The following is an 18,604-nucleotide window of genomic DNA, read 5'->3' on the forward strand; positions in this document are numbered from 1 at the left end:
AAATCATGCTGTGGCCAAATCCTTAATCTCACACAGTACATCGAAGACGGCTATCAGAGAGGAGAAGTAACTGGGGTCGCAGTCCTGGATCTCAGTGCCGCATATGACACAGTTAACCATTAAGTTGCTTACCCAGAAAGTGTATAATGTCACTAAAGACTACACCTTTTCTACGTTCGTGCAATGCATGCTACAGAACAGACGCTACTATGTAACCTTACATTCTAAAAACAGCCGATGGAGGACACAGAAAAATGGACTTGCACAGGGTAGTGTCTTGGCTCCAATATTATTTAACATCTATACGAATGTCCTTTCCATCAGCCACCAGACACGAATGTTCATTTATGCCGATGTTGCAGCAGTGGCCACACAGGATAAAACCTTTGAACAAGTGGAGGAGAATCTCACAGGAGCCTTAACAGAACTTGCTACCTATTACGAAGGCAATAATCTCAAACCAAACCCTAGAAAATCTCAAGTATCCGCCTTCCATCTTAGGAGCAAACAAGCCAAACGGAAACTCCGAGTCATGTGGCAAGGGCAAGAGCTGAAGCATACAAATAGCCCAAAATACCTGGGAGTAACATTGGACAGAGCGCTTTCTTTTAAACAGCACTGTCACAACACTAAAAAAAAGGTCTGTGCCAGGAACAACATACTGCGGAAGCTAACAGGTTCATCGTGGGGAGCTCAACCACACGTTTTGCGCACCACGGGTCTGGCGCTGAGTATCTCAGCAGCGGAATACGCGGCGCCAGTTTGGAGGAACTCTACTCACACTAAGCAAGTTGACGTCGCCGTAAACGAAACTGTACGTATTGCCACAGGATGCCTCAAACCAACTCTGAAAGACAAAATTTAGCCCCTCATAGGCATAGCCGCCGAGATCTAAAGATCAAAACAAAAGAATGATCTTCGACACTCGATGCATATGCACCGAAAACAACGTGTCCGACTGAAATTCCGCAGGAGTTTCATTGAAACTACTGAAGAGCTCGCCACCAAGCCCGTCGCAACGCGGCTATCTCTTTGGGAAGAAATGGTGCCACACTCCACAATGGAACTACTTGAGGAGGGATCTTCTGGATTTCAACTACCTTATACAACTTGGAGGTCATTAAACCGGCTGCGCACTGGAGTAACTGGGTGCAAATCAAACCTATTTAAATGGGGCTACAGTGATAGCGATAGGTGTGAATGCGGAGCAATACAGGACTTGGACCACCTATTGATTTGCCCAGATATGTCTATAACATGCACCAAAGACGATATTTTGAAAGTCAATGACAAAGCAACCTACGTTGCTAATTACTGGGAAGGGAAGATATAATTTGTGCATCCGAATACGGAAGAAGAAGAATGCCAGTGAAGAAGATGTAAATGCATTTATATATAAATTATAACCATATTCAGAAGACAATGGAGTATTTGATGCTGCAACATGATACTCATTGTATCCGCCGTTAGGTGGATTGCGGAGTATCGATGTAGATACAGATGTAGATTATTGTCAAGTAACTCACTGTTATAGTTTAATACTCACATATAGGCTGACTTAACACTCACATGTAGGCTGAGACAGCTCATGGTGATGCCGCTCAAGTCCCTCGCTCTCTCGAAGCGTCCCTTGGCTTTCCAGTGCAGGCGCCGGCCGTCCCAGCTCCCAAGTTGCACCTTCGCGACGCCGTCAGCTACAGAAGACCGGTACACCTCTGTGACGGCTCCATCCGCGGCCGACAGAGCCACCAGGCGGCAGTTGCTGGTCACGGTGCTGCCGGCCAGCAACGACTCCAGGTCGTCGCCGTGGCTCAGGAAGACCAACCAAGACAGGAGGCTCAGCGTGATTTCGGGCCATACTACGGGTGACGGTGGCGACTGCCCAGATGTGGACCCTGGAAGCGCTGACAGCTGAACACTTCTTTCGTGGATAGTAGTACAAGAATCTCTGGATGGAGCTGGAGCGTAGGTGGATGGCGGTGGGGCAGCTTCAGTGCGAAGTACATTTAGCTGATGAACCGCTTCCTTCTCGTAAGGGCGTTTGTCTGCATTAAGTCTGTTCACTGAGTGAAGGGCTTTTTTGTATTGAGTAGGTGATCCACTGTCATTCATCTGCATACTGCTGGGTGGATTGCGCATCTTTACAAATCTGTCAGAGAAGATCTTACAGTTCAGCTGTAACAGAAATGGAGACCAATTAAGGCCTATAGCGACTCGTATGACAGAAAGTAAATAAAAGAGTTTGGAAACCTACGTTTCATTGCTCAAATACCAACAACATTATGTACGCGTGAGTCTAATAATACACAAGATCCCCATTATTTTCTATACGGTACAACATACTGAAACGAGTTTTTTCGGTAACAGGCTGTACGCAGAGGAGAACGTAACTTTGTTATACGATTATCACAATCGACCTTTTTTTTTTTTTTTTTTTTTTTTTTTTTTTTTTTTTTTGAGAACGCAATATGACTTCACTTATTCACGACTAGTTTCGATGTATAATTATACAGACATATTTACTTCTACCTCCTCATTAGTTATGTGATCTACCCATCTAATCTTCAGCATTCTTCTGTAGCACCACATTTCGAAAGCTTCTATTCTCTTCTTGTCTAAGCTATTTATCGTCCACATTTCACTTCCATACATGGCTACACTCCATACAAATACTTTCAGAAACGACTTCCTGACATTTAAATCTATACTCGATTTTAACAAATTTTTCTTCTTCAGGAACTCTTTCCTTGCCATTGCCAGTCTTCATTTTATATCCTCTCTACTTTGACCAGCATCAGTTATTTCGCTCCCCAAAATCTCAAAACTGCTTTACTATTTTAAGTGTCTCATTTCCTAATCTAATTCCCTCAGCATCACCCGACTTAATTCGACTACATTCCATTATCCTCGTTTTGCTTTTGTTGATGTTCACCTTATACCCTCCTTTCAAGACACTGTCCATTGCGTTCAGCTGCTCTTCCAAGTCCTTTGGTGTCTCTGAGAGAATTACAATGCCATCGGCGAACCTCAAAGTTTTTATTTCTTCTCCATGGATTTTAATACCTACTCCGAATTTTTCTTTTGTTTTCTTTATTGCTCGCTCAATATACAGATTGAATAACATCGGGGATAGGCTACAATCCTGTCTCACTCCCTTCCCAACCACTGCTTCCCTTTCATGCCCCTCGACTCTCATAACTGCCATCTGCTTTCTGTACAATTTGTAAATAGCCTTTCGCTCTCTGTATTTTACCCCTGCCACCTTCAGAATTTCAAAGAGAGTGTTCCAATCAACATTGTCAATAGCTTTCTATAAGTCTACAAATGCTAGAAACGTAGGTTTGCCTTTCCTTAATCTTTCTTCTAAGATAAGTCGTAGGGTGAGTATTGCCTCACGTGTCCCAACACTTCTACAGAATCCAAACTGATCTTCCCTGAGGTTGGCTTCTATCAGTTTTTCCATTCGTCTGTAAAGAATTCGCGTTAGTATTTTGCAGCTGTGTCTTATTAAACTGATAGTTCGGTAATTTTCACATCTATCAACACCTACTTTCTTTGGGATTGGATTTATTATATTCTTCTTGAAGTCTGAGGGTATTTCGCCTGTCTCATACATCTTGTTCACCAGATAGTAGAGTTTTGTCAGGACTGGCTCTCTCAAGGCTGTCAGTAGTTCTAATGGAATGTTGTCTACTCCGGGGGCCTTGTTTCGACTCAGGTCTTTCAGTGCTCTGTCAAACTCTTCACGCAGTATCATATCTCCCATTTCATCTTCATCTACGTCCTCTTCCATTTCCATAATATTGTCCTCAAGTACATCGACCTTGTATAGACCCTCTATATACTCCTTCCACCTTTCTGCTTTCCCTTCTTTGCTTAGCACTGGGTTTCCATCTGAGCTCTTGATATTCATACAAGTCGTTCTCTTTTCTACAAAGATCTCTTTAATTTTCCTGTAAGCAGTATCTATCTTACCCCTAGTGAGATAAGCATCTAATTCCTTACATTTGTCCTCTATCCGTCCCTGCTTAGCCATTTTGCACTTCCTGTCGATATCATTTTTAAGACGTTTGTATTCTTTTTTGCGTGCTTCATTCACTGCATTTTTATATTTTCTCCTTTCATCAATTAAATTCAATATTTCTTCTGTTACCCAAGGGTTTCTACTAGCCCTCGTCTTTTTACCTATTTGATCCTCTGCTAGCTTCACTATTTCATCCCTCAAAGCTACCCATTCTTCTTCTACTGTTATTCTTTCCCCCATTCCTGTGAACTGTTCCCTTTTGCTCTCCCTGAAACTCTGTACAAGCTCTGGTTCTTTCAGTTTATCCAGGTCCCATCTCCTTAAATTCCCACCCATACCATATTTCATCAAAATCGGTTCAATGATTTAGTCGTAAAAACGGAAATGACAGGGTTGGTTTAGCATTTTTAATATTGGTATGGATTAATTCGCTGACTGCGAGTTCCTTGATATCAGCAGTGTCAGGCGTAGATCAGTTACCCAATAGTGACATAATGAAAATTTGTGCCGGGGCAGGGCTTGTACCCGGTCCGACACAAATTTTCATATGTCACTATTGGGTAGTCGATCTACGTGTAACATCGCTTATGCCAAGGAACTCATAGTCAGCGAATTAATTTCGACGTGTAACACTGCTTATGCCAAGGAACTCATAGTCAGCGAATTAATTTCGAAAAAAATTCTGCTAATGCTATCCATAAAATAAAAGTCCTGTCACGGCCGCTATTCTTGGGTTTTATGTTGAATATGTTCTTTACTATTCGTAGACAATGAGGCCGACACTAAACGGAAAGATTTCTGTTCCTGAAGGAAGAGGTGTGCTAGATCTTACAGAGTATAATAAAACAAAGATGTAGGTTAACTGTGATTTTTGTAAGCTGAATGGTATGTTAAAATTTAACATTCGCCTCCTTAGAGTGGCCTGTGTACATGACAGCCAAGCGGATCACTCGGGTTCGATTCCCGGTACGCCCAAGGATTATTCCGGGATGCACTTAGCCTCGTGCTCCTAACAGAGGCGCTATCTGGGTAACAGCGCCAAGGTCTGTAAAAATAGCGAAACGGCCGGGAGAGCGGTGTGCTGACTATATACCCTTCCGCACCGCATCCGATTACGCCTAATGGCAGAAGAGACACTGCGACTGGTAGTCACCGCGTAGCTCGTTAACATTTAGCATATCAGAACGGAATTAGGAAGACTATTCCAAACGTGACTGTTGTGGCCTTCAGTTCGATGACTGGTTTGATGCAGGTCTCCATGCTATTCTATCTTGTGCAAGCCTCTTCATCACCGAATGACTACTGCAGCCAGCACCCTCCCGAATCTGCTTCTTGTATTCTTCTCCTGGCCTCACTCTACAGTTTTTACCCGCAACACTTCGCTCCAGCACTAAATTGGTAATCCCTTGATGTCTCAGAATGCGTGCTATCAATCGTCTCAAGTTGTGTAACAAATTTCTTTTCTGCCCATTACTTAAGTGATCCATCCATCTACTCCTCAGCATTCTACTGTAGTACCACGTTTCAAAAGCCTCTATTCACTTCTTGACTAAACTGTTTATCATCCATGTTCCATTTCCATACGTTTCTACAATCCGACAAATACCTTCAGAAACGATTTACTAACACTCAATCGCAAACGTAATTAGGTCAATAAAATTAGTACGTTCTGCATTACAGCGAGGTAACCTGATATGTGAACCCCTCTTGGAGGTGTTCACCCAGCAACAGCGCATTCAAACCGTCTTGCCTATCAATCTTAGAATACTTCTCGGGTGCTTTTGGAAAAGTTTCACGGCGACATTAACAAGCGATATCACTGTACTCTTCTTTTCAGCAGCATTCTAAAGCAGTTCAAAAGTGTACTGTAACTAAAAAACATACCTACTTCCATCTCTCGGGTCATACAAGAGTTAACAGCATAAAAGAATTACGTCGCTCCCTGCGTACGTCGCTACGATTTCTTAAACCGTTCAAGAAACGTATGGGACATTATGTGTTACCACTGCTCGCCCTGCTAATTAACATACTGCACAGGGCGGTTGTTACCATAGGGGTTGGGGCGTGACAGGATCAGTAATACTATCAAAACTGAAATCGATGAGGATGGATCATGAATTAGAGCATGAATATGACAAGACCACCGAAGAAATTAACTGCGTCCATCGGTTAGCGAAAATTCAAGATTTTCATATGTCGGTCAAATGTGGGAGACATTTGACAATAAGCTGCGGCACCTAAAGGAAAAACTCACCCACAATCCGGATACCCAGACAGTCAACAAATGAAATAACTAGACATAATAACAAAAGCAAGTAGATGTATGAAACGCAGAACTTGGAAGGAGAGGATACAGAGTTCTTCATTATAGTTCCGGAATAAAATGAAGTTTATAAGGAAATTCCCAAACTATACCTGAAATCACCAGTAAGACGTAAAATGTGTCAACACATATATACAACAGAAAACTTTGACAATGGACACCGAATCAGTAGCTTTATAAGAAACCACGATAGTGGAAGCTCACAATGTTGTCTTAATTCTGCTTCTGCACAAGTTTGATTTTCAAAGCAGGTAATTTCTAACCTCTACATATTAACATTTCTCCCGTGTCTACACAGGTGTACAAAGCTTAAGGGCGAAAGTACGAGGTGTGACAATAAAGTAATGAGACTGATGTGAAAAAAATGTTGCTTACCGTTTTACTCAAGTTTAATGTTGTCTCCTTCAAAGTAGTTCCCTTCTGACTGCACACAATTTTTCCAGCGCATCTGCCATTGATGGTAACATTTCTGGAACTCATCTTCTGTAATATCCTCCAAGACCTTTCTCGACATCTTGTGTTGTTTGAAAACTGCCGTTTTGACTCTTGGAAATAGAAAAAAGTCACACGGAGCGATATCTGGTGAATAAGGTGGCTGTAGTAGTACTGAAATTTGGTTTGAGGATAAAAAGTGCTTTACGGACAGCGCAGTATGGGATGGCGCATTATCGTGATGCAGAATACCAAGATCTTCAGTTATTATTAGATGAACCATTTCTCGAGTGATGTTCAGTTCTTCTGCAATCATTTTCATGGATAATCTTTGATCAGATCGTATGAGTTCGCGCACCCTGGCCAAGTTGACATCCGTCCGTGAGGTTGATGGTCGTCCACTGCGGTCTTTATCTTCAACATTCGTTCTGCCTTCACTAAACATTTTATGCCAACAAAAAACTTGAGCTCTTGACATAATCTCCTCTCCAAAAACCTTCTGAAGTTTACCGTAAGTTGTCGTCGCGTTTTCACCCAATTTAACGCAAAAAAGAAATGGTATACCATTGCGCAATATTACGCGGTTCCATTTCAATGACGACAGACACAAACACATGTTAACTTATTACAGCACAACTCACGACCAAGCAGTTGCATCGATGTGCCGCTTGGACTAGAAGCTGCTTATAGATCAAGGTCAAAGATATTGTGCCTACACAAGCCAGCAGGATTGCCACATCTTGCAAAGAAAATCAGTCTCATTACTTTATTGTCGCACCTCGTAATTTTCATATGGTGTGCCACTGCCATGTAACGTAGGTCGATGGAACTTGAACCATACTTAGAGCGAACAACTATAGCATGGTACGGAACGTAACTGAAAGAAATACGCAATGAGACGAACAGAAATGACACTTTTATTCAAAGACCATTTCATCACGATTTATCATGATTCCTTCGACATTAAAAAAGCTGGGACACGGTTCTTAATAGTGCATGTGTTATCACCGTGGATGGCACTGTATGCTCTGCAATGTGTGTCCATGATGGCCACGAGGGCGGCAGGGAGTTCTTGTGGTAGAGCTTTTCATTCGTCCATTAGCGCTGTTGACAACTGCTGCATGGTAGCTGGGGCATGTGGACGTGCTGTGCAATACGTCTACCGAACGGATCCCAGACGTCCTGCAGGTCAGTCCACTCGCTGAATGTCCTGTAGTTCCAAGAGGTCCTTCACCTGCGCTGTTCGACGCTGTCGCGGTTTGTCATCCTTAAAAATGTATGTTCCCACCTACCACCATATGAGGCCACGTAGTGCACCCAAGAACACTGGTCGAACTTGATCAATTTGGTGCTCCAGGTGCTACATAGAGGCTTAATGTTTGTTTCATTCTCGTACCGACCTCCAAATCTTTCAAAACAATACAATCACCAGTGAAGTTAATTATGACTCTGTATTGTTCCGCATGTGCATATTCCCAGTGGTGCATTCGGCTATGACTTCATTTCATGGATGAAAATGCGCGGCCGCATTGAACAGCGTAGGTGGAGAGCTTCTTGGAAAGAGAGAATATTCGGCGAATGGACTGGCCTGCCTGTCACCCCAACTTAACTCCCATCGAGTTCATGTGGGATGCGTTGGGAAGAGGCAATGCAGCACGTCGGCATGCACCGACCATCTAGCAGTTGTCAGCACGCTGTCAGAGGAATTCGTCGTCCTAGCACTGCAACTATTTACCAACTTTGTGGCTAGCTTGGGAGCGTGGTGCAGAGCTTGCACTGCCGTCCGTGATGATCACACACACTGTAAAAAACATCTCCCGTCTTTCGTAATGTCCAGAGCACCATCATAAATTACAGTGAATTAGTGCAGTTACTGCCTTTGAATAAAAGTGTCATTTCTCTTCGTCTTATTGAGTATTTATTTCAGTTGCCTTCTGTATCATACTGTAGCAGTTATACTGTTTCATCGAGCTACGTCACTTGCAAGTGCCACATCGTGCGACAGCTACACTACTGGCCATTAAAATTGCTACACCAAGACGATGACGTGCTACAGACGCGAAATTTAACCAACAGGAAGAAGATGCTGTGATATGAAAATGATTAGCTTTTCAGAGCATTCACACAAGGTTGGCGCTGGTGGCAACACCTACAACGTGCTGACATCAGGAGAGTTTCCAAACGATTTCTCACACACAAACAGCAGTTGACCGGGGTTGCCTGGTGAAACGTTGTTGTGATCCCTCGTGTAAGGAGGAGAAATGCGTACCATCATGTTTCCGACTTTGATAAAAGTCGGATTGTAGCCTATCGCGATTGCGGTTTATCGTATCGCGACATTGCTGCTCGCGTTGGTCGAGATCCAATGGCTGTTAGCAGAATATGGAATCGATGGGTTCAGGAGGGTAATACGGAACGCCGCGCTGGATCCCAACGGCCTCGTATCACTAGCAGTCGAGATGACAGGCATCTTATCCGCATGGCTGTAACGGAGTCAACAGATAGGGACATTTGCAAGACAACAACCATCTGCACGAACAGTTCGACGACGTTTGCAGCAGCATGGACTATCAGCTCGGAGACCATGGCTGCGGTTACCCTTGACGCTGCATCACAGACAGGTGCGCCTGCGATGGTGTACTCAACGACGAACCTGGGTGCACGAATGGTAAAACGTCATTTTTTTTTCAGATGAATCCAGGTTCTGTTTACAGCATCATGATGGTCGCATCCGTGTTTGGCGACATCGCGGTGAACGCACATTTGAATCGTGTATTCGTCATCGCCATACTGGCGTATCATCTGGCGTGATGGTATGGGGTGCCATTGGTTACACGACTCGGTTACCTCTTGTTCACGTTGACGGCACTTTGAACAGTGGACGTTCCATTTCAGATGTGTTACGACCCGTGGCTCTACCCGTCATTCGATCCCTGCGAAACCCTACATTTCAGTAGGATAATGCACGACCGCATGTTGCAGGTCCTGTATGGGCCTTTCTGGATACAGAAAATGTTTGACTACTGCCCTGGCCAGCATATTCTCCAGATCTCTCACCAATTGAAAACGTCTGGTCAATGATGACCGAGCAACCGGCTCGTCACAATACACCAGTCACTACTCTTGATGAACTGTGGTATCGTGTTGAAGCTGCATGGGCAGCTGTACCTGTACACACCATCCACGCTCTGTTTGACTCAATGCCCAGGCGTATCAAGGGCGTTATTACGGCCAGAGGTGGTTGTTCTGGGTACTGATTTCTCAGGATCTATGTGACCAAGTTGCGTGAAAATGTAATCACATGTCAGTTCTAGTATAATATATTTGTCCAATGAATGCCCGTTTATCAAATGGTTCAAATGGCTCTGAGAACTATGTGACTTAACTTCTGAGGTCATCAGTCCCCTAGAACTTAGAACTACTTGAACCTAACCAACCTAAGGACATCACACACATCCATGCCCGAGGAAGGGTTCGATCCTGCGGCCGATAGCGTTGCGCGGTACCAGACTGCAGCGACTAGAACCGCTCGGCCACCCCGGCCGGCATACCCGTTTATCGTCTGCATTTCTTCTTGCTGCAGCAATTTTAATGGCCAGTAGTGTACGTTCGTCCCTAAGTTTTGCACATCAGTGTACGTATTTGATTTCTCATTAAATTTGTCTCTTGGACAACAAAAATTGCTATTCTTTCATTTGAAACAATGGAATTGATAGCGATGTGTATGTAATTAATGTTCTAGTGACAAGAGATTACTCATCACTTACACGACACGGCCAACGGATTCAGCTCAAATTTGGCAGGTCGCTTGTGTACAACCTAAAACGAAGGAATCTAAGATATTTTGGGTCAACACCCCCGAATTTTTGAGAAAATCGCCGCTGAAGGTTATGATGAGCAATCGACTCAAAATTGGCGGGATCGATAGATAATTGCAAATAGAGCATTTTTCATCATCAGGTATAGGGTCCGAAAATGCATACTTTTCTAGAAATCGAGATAAGAAACTTTTACAACTGCCGCTTCTGTACCCACATGGTAAACGCTTTTCGCCGACAGCATTGATAGCACAACGGCCAAGGTACCTTGCTGGGACTTGGAGAAACCGGGTTCGAATCTCGAAGAAACCTAGCGGATGTTGTTCTTTTCGTTTGTATTTTTCCATATCTCTATTAATAGGGATAAAAAGGGTTAATAAGGTAAGTATTATTATCATTCCTTATTGATTTACTTACCTTATTAACCCTCCTATCCCTATCAACTGAGATATGGAAAAATACGAACGAAAAGAATCACATCCGCTACGTTTCTTCGAGATTCGAACCCGGGTTTTCCGATTCCCAGCCAATTACCTAGGCTATTGTGCTATCGGTGCTGTCGGCGAAAGGCGTTTACCGTGTGAGTACAGAAGCGGCAGTTGTAAAAGTTTCTTTCCTCGATTTCTTTAAAATTTTGCGTTTGCGGACCCCATACCTGATGATGAAAAATGCTCTATTTACAATTATCTATCGATCCCGCCAATTTTGAGTCGATTGCTCGTCATATCCTTTAGGGGTGATTTTCTCAAAATTGCGGGCGTGTTGACACAAAATAACTTAGAGTTCTTCGTCTTAGGTTGTTCACAAGCGACCTGCCAAATTTGAGCCGAATCGGTTGGCCGTTCTGAGGCCTTCCCCTTGTTAGTAAGGACTTACTTGCAAAGCGTTATATACGTTGTGTAGTGAGAACTACCCTACGATGCATCCAGGTGACAACCGAATTAATATCTTAAATGGATCCGAAAATATTTTCGATGACTTTAAGGCCAAGGAAAATGCTAGTGACTGCGTAGCAGCGCATTTGCAAACGTACTCCATTTCTCTTACAAATTAAGAAACTTAAGCTGTCACCGTACGCAGATGTCGATATGCCTGATCAGATATATACCGACATATATTTCCTATTTCCCTGCTCACTTCTATATCGATATACATGCCTGCCTCTGCTGGAGACTAATTTTGTTGAAACGCCGACAGATACGAGACTTTGACCGACATAAATGTCGTTTATATACAACTACAAAGCTTTCAATTGACTACTGCTTACGTTGAATGGATACGTACCCATCGCTGTTCCATATACTGGTGCCATTTTTTGAAACTGAAAGTAAATATAATTTTATCCATATTTTGCAGCTTCAAACGTGACAGTACTCAATACAGTCGAGGTATGTATTAAGAAACGCCTTCAGTCACAATTTTTCGTGTTTTATTCAGTACACGATGCATTTCAGACCCTGTGGGCCCATCTTCAGGTGTAATTCCTCTTAATACATGCTTTATTTGTTCTCTTGAATGAGATGAAATAGTGGAAAATATGTGTTTGCGAATGTGTCTCTTGAATGAAGTGATATGTGTGAAAACGATGGAGGGAAAAACTTATGCTGTTGCTAAAACGTTAAAAACACTTTCCTTGGATTATTTGGTAAGTTTACACTATTCATCTTTTCCACTGTTTCGCACATATTTTTCGCGTCTGACTTACGAAATTTGTAACCTAACAGCAAACCTTTTCGTGACAGGAATATGCATTTCATTTGCTGGCCGCTGTGGCCCAGTGGTTCTAGGCGCCTCAGTCCGGAACTGCGCTGCTGCTACGGTCGCAGGTTCGATTCCTGCGTCTGGCATGGATGTGTGTGATGTCCTTAGGTTAGTTAGGTTTAAGTAGTTCTAAGTCAAGGGGACTGATGACCTCAGATGTTAAGTCCCATTGTGCTTAGAGCTATTTGAACCATCTGCATTTCATCTCATTCAAGACAACAAAAAAAGCATGTATTAAGACGAATTACACCTGAAGATGGACCCACAGGGTCCGAAATGCATCGTGTACTGAATAAAACACGAAAAATTGTGACTGAAGACGTTTCTTAATTCATATCTCGAGTGAAAGTAGATAGTTTATGTTATCATGAAATACAACTTTTCTTACTAAAAGAATCGCCTAGAGGACTTTGATAACCCGAATCGCATCAAATGAGTGACAGATCACTTGTCCTTTCTTGAAAGCCACAGTTTGTTTTGAGAACACAGTACATATCATAGTCGTAAATACCTCTCACCCTCGTCATTTCTAAATCGCATGTCATACTCTTTACGAACCCGTGAAAAGGATGATAACAGACTTAAGAGAAACACAGTGATACAAAATGATAAATATCGTCTTTCGTACATTTCATTCACTAATTACTGTAACAAACCCAATGATGCTCACGATATATTACTCACCTTGGAGAGCAGCATTCGCGCTTTTGAAACCGCAGATGGCAAAATCCCCAATATTAATGCAACAGGTTTTACGTCTTTTTGGTCGCAGTTATCGGCAATATTCATCATGTGTCCTTCTGGAGTCACGACGAGTGACGGAGTTGCTGTGTGTATGGCTCGCGCGTGCAGCGCTTTCATTAGTCTGAAAGTGGCAGTCTTGGGCGCTTCGAAGCAGTTCCGCACACTGAGTTGATAATTATCTGAAAGCAAGCCAACCACAAATGTAATGAGAATTTAATCACTTTTCACAAAAAGAAGTAATCACAGAGTACGTTTTTTTCAACCAGGTCGGTACTGATACAGAACCTTGAAACCATTACTTAGCAAGGCGAACTAAAGTCCGAGTTAGAATAGAAGCGCAGTAGCGTTTACCTCCACGGAAGATTGCGATGGAGATATGAACCACATATGCTTCAATGTTCTTCCAGGCGGAATTCTGAAACACGTTACACGAATAAAAAACGACTGCAGGAGCTGCCAAGTTGCTCCAAGAACATGAACAGAACTTCGTTTTCCCACCCTCCAGTCGGCCGTTGTGGCCTAGCGGTTCTAGGCGCTTCAGTCCGGAACTGCGCTGCTGCTACGGTCGCAGGTTCGAATCCTGCCTCGAGCATGGATGTGTGTGATGTCCTTAGGTTAGTTAGGTTTAAGTAGTTCTAAGTCTAGGGACTGATGGCCTCAGATGTTGAGTCCCACAGTGCTTAGAGCCATTTGAACCATTTTTCCCCACCCCAATTCTGCTGCTTTCCATGTTTAGCTAGTAGAATTTGTGCAACTTCCGTGCAACAAACGGATTTTATTTGGAAGTAGCTAAAAATTCAACCGCGAATTAAGGCAGTAAAGGAATTTTGGAGGGGAAGAAGCTTTATTGTAACAATTCTTGACATACGGAGCAACCGAAACCTGGGAATAGATTGCGGCTGCCGCCAAAGTGAGAGGAGTTCATAATTTATTAAAGATGGCGGTGACTATTATAAACGATTCAAGTTTGAAAAGAGCGTCTTCTTGCTCGTGAAACACATAGAAAAACAGAAATGCTCACCGTTCCAACGGTTGAGACTGCACCATGGTAGCGAACCTCTGAGGCAAGAGGGAAGTCGCCATTTCTGTGTCCTAGCAGGCGAGTACTATAGTTTAGTCGGCGTAAGTTAATCCTGACAGCTGCAGCGAGTGAGGAACAGCAGCTTCTCGTACCTCCCTCAACCGATAACGTCACGCGATTTCGTAAATGTCTCCATGGGAACGCCTCACTGTTCTCGCAAATCCGTAGACAACGACTGTTTCCGCATGCAGCCGTTAGCGCTTCGTAGCTACGCGCTGTCTTGGGCTGTCTTCGACTATAGCCGCTTTCTCGCCCAGCAGCAATTGGCACCGGCGCTATGTTTCCGAGTCGTATGTAAACGATAGCGAGGCGCTGGTCAGCTTTTAATCCTACGTAGCCCCATTCTGTGAGATCGTCTTGGAACGACTAGCAGGTGCCGCCTCTTCCGCGATCTCGTCTTGGCTGTAGGCTTTACCACCATGCTATAGTTCAGTCGACGGTTCATTACACTGAACAGAGCTTAGCAATGTCTTTTGATCTCGATCGCCGTTTCGTTCAATGGAAGTCGCGAGTACTCCGCGATACAACGACGTAGCAGTGGTGGCAGCCATGCTCCCCTCTTTTGTCGCCTAGATCTGCTTCTCATGTTTCAGAATTCTCTCTCTAACGTGTTCTCAGTTGTGTGTGAGTTGCTGTAGTTCAGTACTTGTTTCCTAAGTGTCTTTTTGTTTCTGTAATGTCATTGAAGGCCACTCTCAGCTAAATAGTATCCTTCCTATATGCTTTCAGAACACATATCAGTTTTTATCGCTCCTAAATATTTTTATTCTTAATGTTGCGGATTCCTACCACCTTTCTCCAGTGTCCAAACAAATCAGTGGCCCCCTGCAGGTAAGGACGTAGTCGATACCTTCCACGGTGTGATACTGGATCAGAAATAAAGCTGAAATCCCGGTAACCTGTTAACATTTATGTTGTTGAAAAACTGGGACAAGTTCTTTCCATTTATGCCTCCTGAGATTACGAGAGCTGTGTCGGACAGCGTTACGGATGTGACTGATAAAGTCGATATAAAAATTACATTTCCCTTTTCGAGATGATGGTAATATATTTTGAAGTACGATACATGCTTCATCCTCTGTGTTTCCTATATTTCAAGGGTTATTAGTGGTCTCAAAGTTAGGTGAAGGTATTCGTAAATTATTTAGTTGATGGTGAAGATCACACACACTGGTAAAGACGGGAATATTAAGAGGTGTGGCCGTGTGCCTAGTGCCAATCCCATGTCTGTGTTTCGATCTTAATAAAGTTTCGTTATTGTTCTTAAAAAAACTAATAGATAATTGAAAGTGCAGGGTCTGTATTCGATAATCCTGATGAACAATACTTGTTTACCAGACAAATATTTCAATCCTAATAAGCTTCTGTAGAAACATATACCACGAAACGTTATTTTTGAAATCTTTATTTAGGCTATTAGTTTCAGCGCCTCAGTAGCTTCTCCTTCAGGCCCCAATACACAGAACGTCTGTAGTATTCCAGTCGTATGTGTACATGATACGGCAACCAATATAGTCACTGGATCGCGTAGAAGTTTAGAAGTTTTTCACACATTGTATGCCCTCTGCACGTATAACTGTTCAAACTGTCCTCTTCTGCCACTCTTTTTGGCGTTGCTGTTACATGTGTGGAGGGCATACATTGTTTGAAAAACTTCTTCGGTTACTACATTGGTTCCTGTATTATGCACACATACGACTGGAATAATCCGGACATTTGATGTCTAGGGACGTGAAGAAGACGCTACCCAGGAGTTGAAACTAGTACTCTAAAAAGTTTTCAATAATAAGGACTGATGGTACGTACAGGGTGGGGCAAATAAAAGTGGCCCAGGAAACAGAGTTCCAGAGTACAAAGGAACACAGCAGAGGAAAGGAAATACAGTACAAATCCGACTATAGCAGATGTTGAAAGTGACCGCCATTCATCTCTTGGCACTTTTAGGTCCTGGCCACCAATTTGCTGAAAGCGGATCGAAGCTGGACTGCTGGAATTGCTACAATCTCATCCGAAATGTCCTGTTGGAGTTCTTGAAGACTATGAGGGTTGTTGCGATACACCTTAGACTTGCGGGTGCCGCACACAAAGCAACCGTACACTGATAGGTTAGGTGATCTGGTTGGCCAGTTATGGCCGCGACCAAACTGGCCTCTGCTAAAAACTCTGTCAGGGCCGGCCGCAGTGGCCGAGCGGTTCTAGGCGCTTCAGTCTGGAACCACGCGAATGCAATGGCCGCAGGTTCGAATCCTGCCTTGGGAATGGATGTGTGTGATGTCCTTAGGTTAGTTCAGTTTAAGTAGTTCTGAGTTCTAGGGGACTGATGCTGTTAACCTCAGATGTTAAGTCCCATAGTGCTCAGAGCCATTTGAACTTTGTCAGGCGTGAAGATTGTGTAAATGTGCTCCAAGATTTGGCGGGCTGATTGGACAGTTGCTCCAGCTTGTTGTAAGTAATTATAGGTCATTTGCTCTTCCGGTATTGCTTCCACGAAAGATTTGAAAATGATGGCGCCAAGTCTGATGAAAGAAGATTGGACCAATGATGCGGCGTGCAGACACTGCACACCAAACCCCATCCTTCTGATCACGTAACGTGGAACTTATGCGGATTCTTCGCTGCCCAGAACCTGTCATTCTGTGAGTTGACATAACCACTCACCTGAAACCAGGCTTCATCAGACGTAAAGAACATATCCATATCGAAACCATTCATTGTCATTTCAGTGAACAGCCACTCACAGAACTGGAGGCGCTGAGTGTCATCTGCTGGTTTTAATGCATGAGCAACAGACACTCGGTAAGGGTGCATGTGCAAGTCCAGATGGAGTACTCGTCCGCATGATGACGTGATATACCGGTCTCTAGCAATAGGCGTCGGTTTGATTTGGTAGGGCTTTCAAACATTTTCTGATGAACTTCAGCCATATTTTCTGGTGTGTGGGCACGTTTCGAAATTTTTTTGACTTGTTAAAAACAGATCCTTTGTGGTGTCACTTTCGGACTAAGCGTTGCATGGCACACTTTGCTGGGACTTTGACGCCATTTAACTTCTCAGCAAACAATTGACCATACTGTTTTCATGACTTTAGCTGTCACGTAAGTTTCTACAATGCACACCCACTGCTCCTCTGTGAGTTCAGTCGTCCCCTTTGCACTGCTCCACTCACACTAACACAGCCCTCACTACGCTCTGAACGGTGTCGATCACATGGTGACTTACACACAGTGTGCACGCTGCGGTGTGTGGTTACATGCATATATTCACGTCCAAACGTATCCACTCGTCCTTGACACTTTCATTTGCCCCATCCTGTATTTCTACAACAGTTCGACCGGTCGCTGTTCCTCTTTCCATATGTTTGTGTGTTGGATTCGCGATTATTTAATAAGATTCAGTCTGCACCCACACTCTTCACTGCTTTACAATACCATTTTCACTTAGGTTAGTGCTTTACTCGACTTTTACCTACGAAAACTGACAAAGCTAAAACTAAACATCGTATAGGACTATTACTGCTTCTTATCATAGACACGCGATTGTTAACCTTACACACTTCAGCCACTTTAAATTCCAACGCAACTTTCTTATTGCCCTCTTTTCTTCTGGATTCTCTACTTAATATCCTTCCTCTCATTCCATTTCCACTGTGTATCTAATGTCAACAGCTGTTTCAATTTTAATATATACCAATATCCAACTTAACTCTGTTCCTGAAAATCCTGCCTACCTCCACTTGCGACATGGCTCACTGACTCACTCACTAGAAACTGACCACTGGCAAACACCCACTCACTCACATCGTTAAACTAGCATCGTCAGCACTACAAGGTTCAACGAATGCCAGTCTCCAAAATAAATTGGAGCCTGGTGAATTCTTTACGCTTATATCTATACAGCCAAAATATAGCCTAATGAAACTATCGAATGATTTTCAATTACTTTGTAGAAGCAGTGACATAGGCTGGATTATATTCTGTTCGGGATGCAAATAAGTACTTAGTTCGTGCAGACAGTTCTGAAGGACATAATTTCTGATTCTGTTGTTCAATATGTAATTAGAAGTCACATCTGAGGTAATGGTTTAAACACTCACCTGAAACCCTGCATATAGTTGCTGGAATGAGAACAGAGCGGAAGCCAAGGTACCGCCGCATCTGTGCTACGAAGGCTGCCTTCTCATCAGGTGTGAGATCGGAGGACGCTGCAGACGCAACCACCAATAGCAGTATGGACCAGCTGAAGGTTTCCTTCATCGCTCTGGACGCCGTGATCGCTATTTGTCCCGCGTTTCCATACATTTACTGCAAAAAGTGAAGAAAAATACAAAGTAAGCAGTGCTACTCTTTGAATTTTGACATTAACCCGCCAGTTTTCAATTTTCAGACGTTTTAGGAAGGCTGTGGTATTTTATACATCCTTAA

General features: G+C 43.3%; 1 protein-coding gene across 1 annotated transcript in view; it reads right to left on the minus strand.

Annotated features, from left to right (window-relative positions):
• The window catches only part of LOC126455656 (uncharacterized), a 130,431-nt gene extending 111,963 nt beyond the window's left edge, over positions 1-18,468 (minus strand). Inside the window, exons 1-3 of the mRNA XM_050091423.1 lie at positions 18,277-18,468; positions 13,043-13,281; positions 1,570-2,175 (exon numbers count right to left, since the gene is read on the minus strand). Of these exons, the coding sequence (XP_049947380.1) occupies positions 1,570-2,175; positions 13,043-13,281; positions 18,277-18,436 (1,005 nt within the window). The 5' untranslated portion in view covers positions 18,437-18,468. The remainder of the gene's footprint in view (positions 1-1,569; positions 2,176-13,042; positions 13,282-18,276) is intronic.
• Positions 18,469-18,604: the final 136 nt, after the last annotated feature.

This window comes from Schistocerca serialis, chromosome 2 (genome assembly GCF_023864345.2).
Source record: "Schistocerca serialis cubense isolate TAMUIC-IGC-003099 chromosome 2, iqSchSeri2.2, whole genome shotgun sequence".
Lineage (NCBI taxonomy): Eukaryota > Metazoa > Arthropoda > Insecta > Orthoptera > Acrididae > Schistocerca > Schistocerca serialis.